Genomic DNA, 15,106 nt, shown 5'->3' with positions numbered 1-15,106 from the left:
ATGATTGATTTCCAATGGTAATTGTTCCCCTCTGCAAGTTGCTAGAGGTACAGCAGGCGGTGTGTGTGTGGGGGGGGGGGGGAAGCTTTTAGTCAATACTGAACTATATTACTGCAAAACAGAATAAGTTAAGCACTTTGAGGGAAAACTGTAATGAAAAGTGAATCAACGGCAATAACACTTTGGAGCAAAATTCGGCGTATAATTGCAAACTTAAATAGCTGCTTTATCTTTTGAAGGACTTACATTTCTGTCATGCTTCAGGGGATTGTATAATGTTCCTCACCAGCAAAAGCAGCAGTTTATTAAAATGTGCCACCCAGATGTTCAGAAAGCATCATTTCATTCATTGGCTCAGTGTTGTGTGTAATTATAACAGTTTTCTCATCTCATGGTGGTTTAAGGACTGCACAGAAGCATTGTTATTTTTCATTTTTATTACCAAGAATACAAAAAAATACCTACATTCACATACCACTTACTGCAGCATGACTGACTGACCACATAGATTTCAAGTAAATGCCACCCAATCAAATTATCAAAATGTTCCTCTACTTCATTCCCAGTTTGCAAAATGCATTTTCTTATCTTTTGGTGTGTGTGGTGTCTTTTATGTTTCATCCAAAACGTCTTTTTTGTACATTTGGCACTTAATGCAGATTATAAATGTCTTTGAAGTCCACAGAATTGGAGGATTAAGCCACTTTTGTGTGGTGGCAGAAAAGCAATACAGGACACATCAAGCCTTGTTGTCAGAAATGAAAGTGAAAGCCTCGTTTGAGAATAATGTTGCTTTCCCCGCCTGCTGGGAAAAATCCAGATCCAAAAATGGCTTCCTTAACATCCTCATGAATGTATTACTGCTTTATGTTTGGGGAAAGACCAGAGTTACAATACAAAAACAATAATACGATAAACATATCAGCCCGAATGGGATTACAGCATCTCCACTTCCTGTGCATGTCATGTGACATTTAGAGAAACGTGTCATCACACAGAATGAAAAACCTTTACATTATGTATGTTACAACATATACGTGATCTTTTGAAGACTTCTTCACATAGCGGCCGTACAAGTACAGTGTTGGTTTGAAGTACCCAAATAAGTTAGCAAAAAATATAAATACAGCACTTGGAACAAAGGAATAAATTAAGACCTGCCGCAGATGAAACAAATAAAGATGTATCTCCAATTGCAGGCTTTTGTTTGTCATGTCCCCCCTCAGAGTTGTCCTGCCAACTTCAGCTTTTCTGAGTTTTTACTCCTGTGTTGCTGTGAGTAAGGTCTCTCTTGTTTTCATCTCTGGCATAAACCGATCCTCACTTTGAACCAAAGACTGCTCTGACTTGGGGGGGGGTCAGGAGGGGGGTTAGCTGTGCTTTGAAGCTGCTCCTCTGTGGGCCTCACAAGGCTGCCATCCAGCCTCAGTCTCTGGGGGAAAAGCAGCTCACACTGCTGCTGCGGCCTCTCAGGCCTTCAAGGCTGTGGAGAATCCAGGCAGGAATTCAAGTGCTACAGTAACAGTCATGGATGTGGATGTGAGAGCACACCTGGCTTTATTGTGCACGTGTTTGTGGCACTTCTCTGATGTTGTTGTGTCGGTGTAACTTTTCTCGGAGTTAAAAGGCAATGGTTCTGATGTTCTACCACATCTGAGGAGTGTTCGTCTCCAGCACGCCGTACATCTCGGCAAGTTTTTTAAAGCGTGGCCCCCAGTCGTTGAGATAGTCGTACTCGTGGTCCGTGTTGGACGTCCCCGACTGGAGCGAGCTGAGCGACTCTGCCACCGAACCTTCGCCCTCGTAGGCGTAGGTCTGCAGGGAGTCGTAAGGCGGGGCGCACGCGTCCATGTCGGCGTCCAGGAGCTTGGCCAGCACGTACCCGTGGACGCTGCTGTCCCCCCCGCCCATGACGCACGCCTGAGGGACGTAGCGCGACAGACTCTCGATCTCCGGCAGCATGTCCTGCCTCATCTTGCCCGGGTGGTGGTGCGCCTCTCGTGGGTTCCACATGGCGGCGATGTCGAAGGCCTCGGTGTCCTCCTCGCCGCCACCTTCGTCGTCGTAGCGCACGATGTTCTCGTGGACGTTCTCCTCCTCGTCACACAGGAAGGGCTTCTTACGGTGTGTGCGCAGTGAGAGCATGAGCAGGATCATCACTGGGGAAAGGAAGAGATAAGACGTTGGCATACAGGAAGAGCTTGTGGGTTCACATTTGCACAATGCATTATCATTGATACAGAACCCAAAAAAAAAGCATCAATAATATATACTTTCTTTGATTTCAGGAATGTAAGATGAAGCATTGAGTTAAATAAAAATATCATGAACATTTTAATGAAAAATAAGTTTGATAAGACATTGTTGGTTTCAAGTTAAAAAGTAGGTTTACAAGATTTTAAGTTTCATCCCATCATTCCTCAATGGTACAAATGAAGTTTCATGTATGTTTTCACTTTGTAAAAAAGCTTCATTACATGTCCAGCAGGAAAAAACATGAATCCAAAATCTATTTTACATTTTTTGTAGTGTAAAAATGAAAAGCACTGTCTGAGGGCGAGCCTCAGGGCAGCGTAGGCCTGATTACAATCCCTGCAGCACTTTGTTTTCCAGTACATGTTTCACTTGTTTTAACCACATAAAAAAACACGATGAAAAAGGGGACTGTGGCAGACTTAATAAACTCCTGCCTTCAAACACAACATTAAAGAGAAAACAATCTCCGTTTGAAAAAGGGCGATACCAGAGGAGCTTTAAAAGCCCAGTGTGACATCATCTGCAGGATTAAATATAGCTTCCTTTTTTGCATCCTGCCAAACGTCTTGTGTTCATTCGCAGCAGCTGCCCCTTTACTCACCACCACTGTGAGCTCATTGTTTTAAAGACATAATAATTCAGATGTTATCATTTCCTTTTAAGCTGAAAGATTTAATGCTGTCAGTAAAGTATATCAAATATTAAGTGATGATTCATTATTTTTATTTGAGTGTGTCGTTGGCTCATTGGTCGGTGATACACTTTTACAATCCTCCTTGTCATTTTTTAAACATTTGAATATTTTCAAATTGTGTCTCTCTGTAATAAATAATTGTGGATTTAAATAATAAGTGCGACACTTCCAGCTGTGTCGGATCTACAGGACATCCCCTGCTCTATACAAGACGACTCTGCGGGAGATGTTCCAAAATCAGTGCTTCTTCTTATGATTTGAATCGAAACATTGGAAGCTTTATCTTTTTATTTTTGAGTTATGGAAACAATTTCAAATAGGGAAAGCAAGGTTCTTAGGACTCAATTATATTAAATTAGTACGATTTATTTGAGCATTTATGTGTTACTTTGTTGGATTTGCCTATTCTGGCATTTTATATTAATTATTCATTTAATTTATTTGAATATGTCTTCACTTCTATACATGTTTTCACGGTTAACATTTTTACAAAACCAAAATAAATCTGCTAATGTCATCTTCACATGACAGACCTCCACTGGCTGCTCTCTGCACTTCCTCTCAGTGTGACTCACCCAGCAGGACGAAGATGCAGGCGAGGATGGCGATGAGCGCCCCCCTGCTGAGGCTGGCCGGCAGGATGTAGGCCTCGGCGGTGCAGGACAGGACGTTTCCGTCGTGGTCGCAGCTGCACACGCGGACGGTCAGCGTGCTCGTGCTGCTCTGCACCGGCTGCTCCCCGTCAGAGATGAAGATGGGCAGGTAGAAGACGGTCTGGTCCTGGTGAGACCAGCCCCCCCGCCGCGTCAGGATCCACGCCGTGTTGTCTGGAAAGAGACAAAGGGGTGAGATTACAGGGTTAAAGTTCAGAACTGTGGACAAGCAGAGTCAAGAGGGGTGGGGGTGAGAACTCAAGATTTGAGTTGATCTGATTCGGAGACAGATGCTGTTATCTAAGAATACTTTTAAATCCTGTCTACGGAAATCATCATCAATTCAAATACATTCATACATCAGAGCAGGGAGTCGATCCGAGACCATATTGGAATCAATTCTCGTGTCGTCAGTCAAATTAGAAAGAAAAGTCCTGTATTGTAGCAACAGGATGATTTTCTACCAGAACAAGCTTTCAGAGTTACTCGTGGTGCAAGGGCACGCTCTTCCACAAGGAGACATCTGTGAGAACTGATGATCTGTTGATGCCACAAAGCAGCGCTATAAATCACACAAGATGGATTTCCTGTCCACCTTTAACCTGAACGGGTGTCCACGACCGTGCAGCTGTACAACAGAACACGTGTCTGTGTACCTTGGTTGTCTCTGAGGGTGAAGTTAGGGTTGTTAGCGGCCTCTGGAGCCAGGCTGTAGAAGAAGCGCTGCCCCCCCAGCGGCTCATCGGGATCCTCCGCCGTCACCGTCTGGACCAGCTGGATTCATCAACACAGTTAGATTACAATTCATAATACACCTTCCTCTTTTTACACTCACATTTTGTCTAATTAGTCAAATGTGACGCTTAATTACTTTTGAATGCTGTTGGGAGTGTAATCTATTACATTGAATCATATTTTTGAAAATTAGTATACATGCAGTGGTGGAAAATAACCAAGTACATATTGTTTCACTTATTCTCTAAAAATGTCAGATCTATTAAATATATACTTTGAGTTGCTAGTTATTTAACTGATTTCAGATGATCAATACTATCAATCAACATTTATGATGTGTTATAAGGCTTAAACAAACTAACTAGCAGTATATACATTAATTCAAATGAAGTATTTAATAGTATAAAGCTCTGTATTTTCACAGTTTTGAGGAGTTTAAAATGTACCTCAAACTTGATATCTGGAGAAAATACACTTAGTTTCTTTTCCAGCACTTATCAGATGTGTCATTGTTCACGCTGTGATATCTCATGTTCTGTACCTGTCCCGCTTTAGCGTTCTCACACACATAAGCCTCCAAGTAGTGAGTCAGCGTGGGAGGGTTATCGTTGACATCGAGGACCCTCACAGCCACCGACACACTGGAGATCTTTGTGGGGTTATCTACACACACACACACACACACACACACACACACACACACACACACACACACACACACACACACACACACACACACACACACACACACACACACACACACACACACACACACACACACACACACACACACACACACACACACACACACACACACACACACACACACACTGTAAGATGCCTTGATGAACTCAGATAAACGACTCTTTAAGGATCCTGCTGAGCTCGGTGCGCGTCTCCCTTCATCTTCAACTCCTTTACAGTGAGCCCGTGGCGCATTAGGCCTCTCACGCTTAGATTACAATTCTATTATTCTCCATTACCAATCAGCAATTTGCATATCCTAACCAGCTGTGTAATAGGCAGGAGAATCGCAATTAGTGGGCAGTAACTACTTTCTCAGGTTTCATCACATGATCGATCCATCAATGGCGTGACTTTGGCTCTGGAGGTCGAAGTGGGATATGGCCCGGTGTGTGTTTTCATACTGTATATACGTGTGTGTGTGTTTGAGGGTCAAATATAAGCAATTCAATATCCAGCTCGAGTGAAAGTCAAAATCTGCTGATGCTTCATTAGAGGGAAATTAAATGTGAATCTATTTGAGTTAAAGTGCAGAACAAAGCAGTTTGATGAAAGTGTGAATATTGACCGAGCTGAAAATGAGTCCAAATGAACTTGCACCAAGAATGTGAAAATGATGAGCGCAAAGTAAACTCAATCCTTTTAGAATAACTTCATTTATTGTTCAAATATGCTTACGCCATGCCTCTGTCACATCTTTAATTCACAAAAAAGTTATTCAATTAGTCATTAATTTAATTAAGATCTCCTCTAAGGTGTGTCGAGACAAACAAAGCAAAGGGAGGATGAAGGTGACTCTTCCAGCTGTGTCAAATCCACAGGACAACAACTTCTTCTCTACAGTCTGCGGGAGTTGTTTTCCAAAATCACTGCTTCTTGGTTACAATATGTATCCAGCTGTTCATCCTGCCCCAATGAATCTCCTTCTTATCAACTACTTTTGTCTGAAACCGAAATGACACACTAACAAACACGGTTCTGGGTTTTGCATGGGGAAGCTTGTGTGTGTGTGTGTGTGTGTGTGTGTGTGTGTGTGTGTGTGTGTGTGTTTTTCACGTACTCATCTCCATGGCGAGGACGGTGATGTTGTGCCAGCCGATCTCCTCTCGGTCCAGCGAGCGCACCGTCATCAGAGAGCCAGTAGTGAGTTCCACGTAGAAGAACTTCTCGGGGTCGCTCGACTTGTCGATGGAATACCTGATGACACAAAACGATACGTGTCATGTGAAGAGCAGCCTTGTGGTGTTTCTGCAAGCTAGTAATCCTATTTTAGTGGGGGCGAGGCATGCACACACACACTCCAGCATGTGCATCGTGTGTGTATCTGTGAGACAAGACGTCAGGCAGGCAGCTTCGGAAGGCACATGAAGAAGAATAGGCTCCAGATAAGGCTTAATCAGAGTATCTGCCACACTGACGGCAGGGAACACACTCCTGCAGCCGCTGCTCATCTCCCACACACACACACACACACACACACACACACACACACACACACACACACACACACACACACACACACACACACACACACACACACACACACACACACACACACACACACACACACACACACACACACACACACACACACACACACACACACACACACACACACACACACACACACACACACACATTCTTATATCATGATGAAGTGTGTACACATGGACTGCAGGGTGGGAATTTCACGACGGCCATGGCCGTCGTTGCCCCGCACTTTGGCCGTGATGCCCTGTTAAAAAAAATGCAATTCACGGCCAAAGTGGCCTTTGTGCCCCTGTCAAAAGTAAAAAAAAATGTCCTGTGGTATTGGTATTTTGACTAGCAATTTAGTTAAATTGTTTCGTTTATCAACGCTACAACATAGCGTTTCGTGAGTCGGTTGTCGTTGTTGGGGGGAAAAGCAAACAGCTGTTTGCTGCTCTCGATGTGCTCCGCCGCAAACAGCTGTTTGCGGCGGAGCACAGCGCGAGCAGGCTCCCGTGAGCGGGAGGGCGCTCCTTCTTCACTACAGACTATCGCGCCACCTAACCATTCGCCAAAAATGTTTTTAATACGAGCGGTAACCGGCCAAGCGCCGGGCAAAAAACAATCTTCTAATAAAAGAAAGTCACCGGAGGAGTTAAAGGAGTGACAGGGAGTTGGCTGCAGTGCCACGTCCTAAAACCCTTTTATATTCTATCGATTAGATTTATGATTCGAAAATTATAAAAGTAAGGTAGACATGTGGAGATTATCCGGCTGAACAAAACGTGCATTTATCAAGCAGGTTTGTTTTCCACAGACCTTATTTCCAGCTATTTGCCAAAACCCTGTGGAGAAATCCCATTGCTTTTTGTGGAGGGAACCAGCAGCTTACTTCCTGGTTTCAGGACGCGTCACTGCACCTCTCAATATGATGCCAGTATAAACAAGGTCTTCTGTCGGCTCTTTACATCAATGCCGACCTATGCTGACAAGTAAGTGAAGAGTAGACAATATAAAGGTATTGGCGAAATGTCCCACCAGTTTAGGATAATGAAGGTTCTAATCAAATCAATTACATATAGCCATTACATGTCTAACTCCTAATGACAGGAAGGCAGAAAGTGCATTATACAAATAATAATACTCATAATAATAGCAGACATTTTTTAACAATGACCACAATATCATTATTTTAATAAACCAAATATGAACAATTGAGGGAAATGAGGAAGAACTGATGATTAAAATGTTGTAGTACAAGTAGTAATGTAGTTGGTGCATAAATTATTGCAACAAAGGTGTTAATTTTCTTCATTATTAGTCGATTTTTTTTGGTGGACGAACGCTCCGGGCCAGTGGTTACAATGGTGGGGCCAGTGACAATACAATTTTACCGTTACTGTCTACCCCTGACTGACTTATGTGGTTTATGGCTGAACTTAACGTATACGTTTAAGAAACACTATTGCTATTCAGCCGTTTGTAAAACGACTGGTGTTGACGTTAGTGCTACACTTTTCAGTCATGTTGATTGACCAGCCTTTGTGCCCTGTCATGTGGCCTTTGTGCCCTGTCATGACTCATGTGGCCTTTGTGCCCTTAAAAAAAATGTGAACGGGAAGGCCAAATGGCCTTGCCCCTAAAATGACGAAATTCCAAGCCTGATGGACTGAATACATATGTCGCTGCTTCACACCAACACAAAAGTGAGTGGGTTGATTGATACGGAAAGCAATTGTCAGCAACTTTTTTTCAAAGTAACAAAAACAAAATTGGCATCATTGTGAATATTTGTAGACAATTGAGGAAGAAATACTTGTGATGCTCAATGCGATATTGCACTATTTATATTCTAAAAAGTCGTTGATGACAAATGTACTTGTTAAAGAACCCATTGCTATTACAATTAACGACTCAGCAAATCGTGAGCACTTTCTAGGATGTAGGTTGTGTTTCCTGGCCTGGATCTCTGCTCACTTCTCACCCCCAGTCCCCACACCTGCTATCCTTAAATCACCCACTAGATGCCCTCACTCCCGCTAGTCACCTGACGTCCCCTCCCACCTGCACACCTGTTCCCCTCATCAGTCCTTTAAAAAACCCTCCCTTTCCCACACACTTCCGGTTTCCCATGTGATGATGCCTACAGCTGCTGCTAACCTGCTACATGCTCAAGTGAATGGTGAATGCTGTCTTCAGTGAGCTGTGTGAGGCTGACCCTGGATCAGATGGAGGAGGACGTCCCAGAGAGAGACATTCAGACTGGTAGGGAAAACTACACACTCACTGTGATGGTTGTGTGAGCGTTGTGTGTCTGTGCGCTACATGATGTGCTCCTCTCTCATGTTTGCTGCTGGGTTCATATTGTTTCTACTTTGATGTGTTCTTTGCATTGCTTAATTCAGCTTTTGCTTGTTGCACCCGCCGTGGTGTCCTGTTGTTGTTTATTGTGGGTTGTACTTGTTTGTATTTAGTTGTCTGAGTTTCCGGTCAATTTTGGTGAGCTCCACCAAGGAGCATGGTTGTGTGACACAGTACATTTTAATGGACTTACTTCAGAAGTAATTTTCCTTGTGTTGGAGTTTCATTAGAATAACTGTACTTTTACTCCAGTACAATATCATGCTGCTTGTTTCATGGTGTTTCATTCTAATTCTGTCTTTTGATCAAAACATTATCATGCTTTTGGTTTTCTTGCTGAATGGGAATACTCTTAAATATCTTTAAATCACTAAGATTCACCTTATGGATTTAAGGGACTTTTTTATACAGGATTTCAGTAAACTAAACTACCTTTTTTAAACGACAAAATCACCATTAATCGTCATTTATCATATAAGATAAGTATATTTGGCAGGCGAGTGTGTGTTCATATATGCAGGGTTGTTTGCAGTGTGTGTTTCAGACTGTGTGCCGACAGAGAAAAGTCATGTCTGGCACATCGTCGGCTGGCAAGGATCTCCCTGAAGGATCTCTGTTAATATCACTCCTCCTCCTCCTCTGTGTGCGTATGGATGTGTCAAACAGCAGTGAAAATGTGTGTGTGTGTGTGTGGGCTCAGATATATCTGCCAGTCATGCTGTAAAGGACAGAAAGATATGAAATGGAAATGAGACAGACGAGGCTGGAGGTCACCTGCAGCTTGTTGTTCTTATCTGTCATCTCATGTTGCTGCTGCGGTATCTCAGCTCTTTACTGGCACCCTGATCTGATCCCTCAGCTATCTGCCTCGAACTCTCCTCATGCTCCAAACAAATCTATTTCCACTAATTCTCACCCAGAGTACACTGCCAGCTCTGGGGAATTGGCTGCATCAATGTTAGGATTTTCTCTCTTCAGAAAATGAGAGAGTTGACAGTTAATTGTCATCAGCAGAGCTCTGTGAGCATCAAAGAGTTTAGAGCAATTATAAATTATAATTGCACACCTGTCATTTGTCTAATTAAACGGCATCCTTGTCTATTATTACACTCAGGGTAGTTCTTGTGTTTACATTTGTTTTCACACTATTCTTTGTATGTTATGGTACATGTGTGTACTGCTTCTTTGAAATACAGTGATATATAAGATGTATTGACTCTGTAGGGGCATACAATAGGGATAGGCAAATGGATTTCCTTCTTTAAAGATTTGTTTAAATCCAGCATTGTTTGCATCCATGTCATCTACATCCGTTCCCATTGCACTACTTTGCCCCTATTTGAGTCTGTAAAGTGGACAGCTGGGAGGGGGGGGGCTTGTGAAACACGCGTTTACCGCCGCAGTCGTTGATTCCTCCACATAATTAATAGCCTAATTAAAGTCTTTATGTCTAATTAGTCTACGAGAGGTGCAGTCTGGACAGTAAACCCACAATGCAACATCTGCTCTGTGTGCCACAAACATACTCTCATAATAATGGAGAGGAATGGAAGAGATCAGCTTCTCGTGCCTCTGTGTGTGGAGTCATTTACTGGACGTTAAAACTTGTTATTCAAATTGTAATGTGTGTCCTCTATCCTATCAGCTGTGTTGATATGGAGCTTGCAAACACATGTTGATAAACGAGGATTGAGATATGTTAAGATGCTGCCCTCTGCTGGTGACTATATAACATCACAGGTACAATCAGAACACAGAAGTTTGATACACACATGTTGCAAGAACACCCTCTGCGGCTACATTCTAATACAATATTGTACTCACACAATTTCTTTAACTTGCATTACGGACTTTTCCATCATGCATTAGGATAAGTACCGGAAAACATCCACAGTTTTGGCACTTGAATACCCCTATTGACTTTTTATATTTTGTTGTTAGACTTTTGATTAGAAATATTACTGAACACAACCGTATCATTTACTTGTTTTGAAAAAGGCAGACCTATTATGCAAATGTTAGGGTTCATATCAGTATGTAGTGTCTCTACCGGGACATGTCTCCATGCTTTAATGTTCAAAAATCTCTTTATTCTTCTCGTACTGCCTGTGCAGTGTTTTCACCCTCTGTCTGAAACCAGAGCCCAGTCTGCTCTGATTAGTTAGCTGGCCGGGTTGTGATTTGTCAACTGTTTAGAGATGTACCGCCCCTTAGTATATCACCTCAAATGTGATGGAACCTTGAGATTTGAGCCTTTGCAGACCATTTACATGCACACAAACCTATGTAACACACAGGTATGAGGGAACCCACAACGCAAAAATAGGGCCTCTTTAAAACTTAGAAGCATTCCCACACCTGACATGATTTGTGCAGGATTCATCTCTTTGTAGTTTCTTAGTGTTATAGACTGTAGACTCAAACAACATGCACATAGTTGGCATTTCACTGCACTGGCTTGAAAGCAACAGAACAGTCGTACATCAACGAGTGAAGCTGTGGAAACACATGCTGTTGTTCTCATCCTCCTCACCTCACAGTGTTGTTGGCAGCGTCGGGGTCTCTAGCTGAAATGGTCTTCACCAACGTGCCGATCTCTGCGTCCTCTGACAGCTCCACGTAGTACTCGGGGGATTCAAACTGCGGGGACTCGTCCACATCCTCCACGCTCACGTGCACGATGGTGACGTCCTTGAAGGGCCCGCGGTGGCGCAGTGAGGGGTCCAGGTGGGTGTTGGCGCCCTCCACCTTCAGAGTGTAACTAGGTTTGCCCTCAAAGTTCAGTGGCTGGAAAGGGAGCACATGGAAAGGAATATGAAAAATTAGATTTGTCAATATAGATTATTTGAAATGATCTATATCCTCTACTTTTGACTTGTAAAGCATTGATTTATTCATGCCTCTACCTTTTTCACTGTGATGATGCCAAAAAGGTTAGTGGGGTCGGTGCTGATGTCAAACTGGTCCCTTCCATCTCCATCAATGATGCTGTACACCATCTCTGCGTTCAGCCCAATGTCCCTGTCCTTGGCCCAGATACGCCCCACCACTGACCCCACGGGGGCCGCCTCTGGGATGCTCATCTGGTACAGCCCTGAGGAAAGAAATAATCATCCTGTTATATACGTCCTATCCTCTAGAGGGAGCCACACCTCTTCCATCACCTTGCTCTCCACTCAAAATCACTTCCCAGACAGCCTGAAATAAATGGCTCCATAAATGCCTCACAATTGGGTTATATACTGTCTCGTGGGCTGCCTTCAATTTTCATCTACCGTTTAACCTCAAAGAAGAGGTGACAGCTGCCCAATTTGTGGCAGTCCGAAGTAAAATGCCTCCACATTGTGGTTGACAGAGGGGAATCCCTGAAGCTCTTCACAGCCGATCAAAGTTCCATCGAAGTGATGGCGCTAATTGGTGGGGGACTAATGATGGGAATGGGCAGCGGGTGTTTCCCTTTGTCTAGGAGTGGAGCCACCCGTCGGCCAGGAAGAGATGACTGCGGACAGCTAGACAACCCCTGACCTCCGGGGGACGTTAACGAGAGGAGCAGAAATTGGGATAATCAAAGAGACAGCATGGGGCGACTGGTGGCTGAGCGAGGGAGTGGGGGTGTAGGCCAGGGGGTAAATGGTCAGGGACTGGTGGCCAAAAGTGGACCGAGGGAGAAGGGCTGAGGGGCTGAGGGTCTGAGATAAATGGTGGATAGATACTGTATGTGAAGGAGCCAATTGTCATCTACACAGAACCATGTTTGTTTCTTTGGATTTAGGCGTGGATTAGACAAACTGCAGTCTCGTGTTTTTCTTGCTTTGCTGTGTGCCCCACTGCTGCCCTACATGTAGCTGAAACACACTGACGAGTCAAACCACAACTCGAGTTTAGCCCCGAGACAAAACGGCGCGGTGTTTTTGAAATTAAAGCCAACTCCAGGGTCATGTGAGGCATTTCTTTGGTTTGTGGTGCAATTCAGACTCATGTTAATGAAGTACGCTCTCTGTACTGTAAACAACACGGGACTCTCTGTACACTCCACCATTTGACATTTGAAGGGAATACTCGTGATCATTTTATTCAAGCTGCATTGAAAACAAACCCTGTATGTTCAAAATGCCCTACTCTACCTATAAAAAGGGCCATTTGCTTTCTCATAGACTTTGTGCAAAAGGCTAATTAAAGGATTCCTTACATATACAAAAAGCTGCTAACTTGAGCTGCATAATATTCAATTATATACAGTTTCATGTGGCTTTTTTAAGACTCTGAAATCCTTAACAATAATTTTACTTTAATCAGATTTAGTTAGAGATACATTTTTCAGCTCTGTGATGCATTTAGTCACTTTACTTCTATTGTGATATATCATTCTACATTATAGTCTTACATCCCTGGCTGCACTGTTTCTCCTCTGCTGTGAGAAACTTTTACATTTCAGCTGTAAGAGTATCAGGAGGGATTAGCGGGGGGGGGGGTTCACGTAAAGCGGGGAGTGAACCCGGGGCAGAGGTGAGGGTGATAAGACAGAACTGCTCTTACTCTGGTCAAACATGGGCGGGTTGTCGTTGATGTCGCCGAGCGTAACGTTGACCGTGGTGGTGCCGGCGAGCCCCCCCAGCTGGCCCCCCATGTCTTTGGCCTGGATGACCACGGTGTAGTTCTCCCTGGTCTCCCTGTCCATGTCTGCCAGGGACACACGGACCACGCCTGAGGGCAAAGAGAGGGTAAGAAAAGGACAAGCAGAGACACATGAGGTGAAGGAAAGGTCACCCGCAGAGAGCTGGTGACTCGGATTAGGGTCATGTGTCCGAGTGATGGTGTCCTGGAATGTCAGCGCTCTCAGTGGAGCAGACAAGAGGCTGCATGAGGGATTTATAATGAAACTTGTCTGATTTTTAAGTAATTATTATAATCATAGGGTTTCTGGTTTTAAGCTGTTCCAACAAATGGTTTTAACACTTAAAGACTGGGCTGCAATAGAGAAACAACACGTTGGGGATTGTGAATCTGTTCCTACAATAAGTCATAAATGTAGACTTAAGTGGTAAAATACACTTATTGATTACTCTTGATGATTATTATATGGAATGTCATATCTGTTATATATGTTTGGATCTCAATCCTAGTCCCGATTTTCTGAATGTCAAGCATTTTATCACACTTTTAGCCTATTTTGTTTACAATTTTGATATATATGGTATTATTGGAGGTTATTAGGGCTACTATCTTACTCTATTAAACTTCTTTCATTGTCTTTAGGGATACAATCATTGCAATTACCTATAATATAGCAACATTTCTGAAGGTACAAACCTCCATTATATATATGAAATCATGTTAACATGGTTTTACATGAAATATGTGACTCTGAACTGAAACCAACCACACAATGAAGGATGGCAGTGTGGGTTTGTGCTGTATTTGTTGAGTTTTACATTGTGTTGGCCCCGATAAAAGCCTCAGTGCTGTGCTTTCAGCAGCCTCAGGCGGGCTGATTGATAGCTGTAGAGCCACTTGTGTTTCAGTGATGGATGAACCTCCAGCAGCAGCGGCCTGCTGACGGCAACACAACCCCATACTGACAAGGAAATAAGGCAGCTGTGGTAAAAAATTGCCCCTGCTTTTGACAATATAACGGATTTATGGAAGTGTTAGTTTCAGTTAACATTATTACCATGTGTTGCGTGGAGATACTTTATTTTTATTGCCACCTTGCTGTTGATATGATATAACTCAACATGGCACTGTTTGCTAAATGATATGCAGCATTACAAAGTTTATTTGGTTTGTAGTAAACAGACATGTAACGTCATCGTCATGGTCGAGTGGTTCTATTTTGAAGGGATTAAACGTGTGAGCATCTTCTTCTATTTGTGAGTGGCTTCCAGTCTCATTTTGTCTTCACTTCTATCAGACAGTCACACTTTGAGTTCAGCACATCTGTAGTAATAGGAGTTATTGCAAGTTGCAACAAAGCCTGTTTCAGACAAGTGTTGGATGGTCTCGTAGCAACGGAAGGAGCCACGCTGTGAGCTGCCATCATTCAGAGCTGCTCGGTAGAGGGGCTTCAAGTGTGGACCGCTAAAAGCAGCCGCCTGTGCAATTACTGGAACAAGTTGGGGAATCATCAGCCGCTATCAGTAGGAGTGAATCCTGAATGTCGGCGGTAGTTTGTGAACTTTATCAGGTCATCTAA

General features: G+C 43.4%; 1 protein-coding gene across 1 annotated transcript in view; it reads right to left on the bottom strand.

Moving 5' to 3' along the window:
- Positions 1 to 466: 466 nt before the first annotated feature.
- LOC117466077 (cadherin-20-like) overlaps positions 467 to 15,106 on the bottom strand; it is a 61,065-nt gene continuing 46,425 nt past the window's right edge. Inside the window, exons 5-12 of the mRNA XM_034109217.1 lie at positions 13,450 to 13,617; positions 11,820 to 12,007; positions 11,447 to 11,700; positions 6,143 to 6,279; positions 4,880 to 5,001; positions 4,260 to 4,377; positions 3,526 to 3,777; positions 467 to 2,159 (exon numbers count right to left, since the gene is read on the bottom strand). Of these exons, the coding sequence (XP_033965108.1) occupies positions 1,645 to 2,159; positions 3,526 to 3,777; positions 4,260 to 4,377; positions 4,880 to 5,001; positions 6,143 to 6,279; positions 11,447 to 11,700; positions 11,820 to 12,007; positions 13,450 to 13,617 (1,754 nt within the window). The 3' untranslated portion in view covers positions 467 to 1,644. The remainder of the gene's footprint in view (positions 2,160 to 3,525; positions 3,778 to 4,259; positions 4,378 to 4,879; positions 5,002 to 6,142; positions 6,280 to 11,446; positions 11,701 to 11,819; positions 12,008 to 13,449; positions 13,618 to 15,106) is intronic.

This window comes from Pseudochaenichthys georgianus, chromosome 20 (genome assembly GCF_902827115.2).
Source record: "Pseudochaenichthys georgianus chromosome 20, fPseGeo1.2, whole genome shotgun sequence".
NCBI classification, from domain to species: domain Eukaryota; kingdom Metazoa; phylum Chordata; class Actinopteri; order Perciformes; family Channichthyidae; genus Pseudochaenichthys; species Pseudochaenichthys georgianus.
Note: the sequence above shows the minus strand (reverse complement) of the source record. Positions and strands in the feature narration are given on the sequence as shown.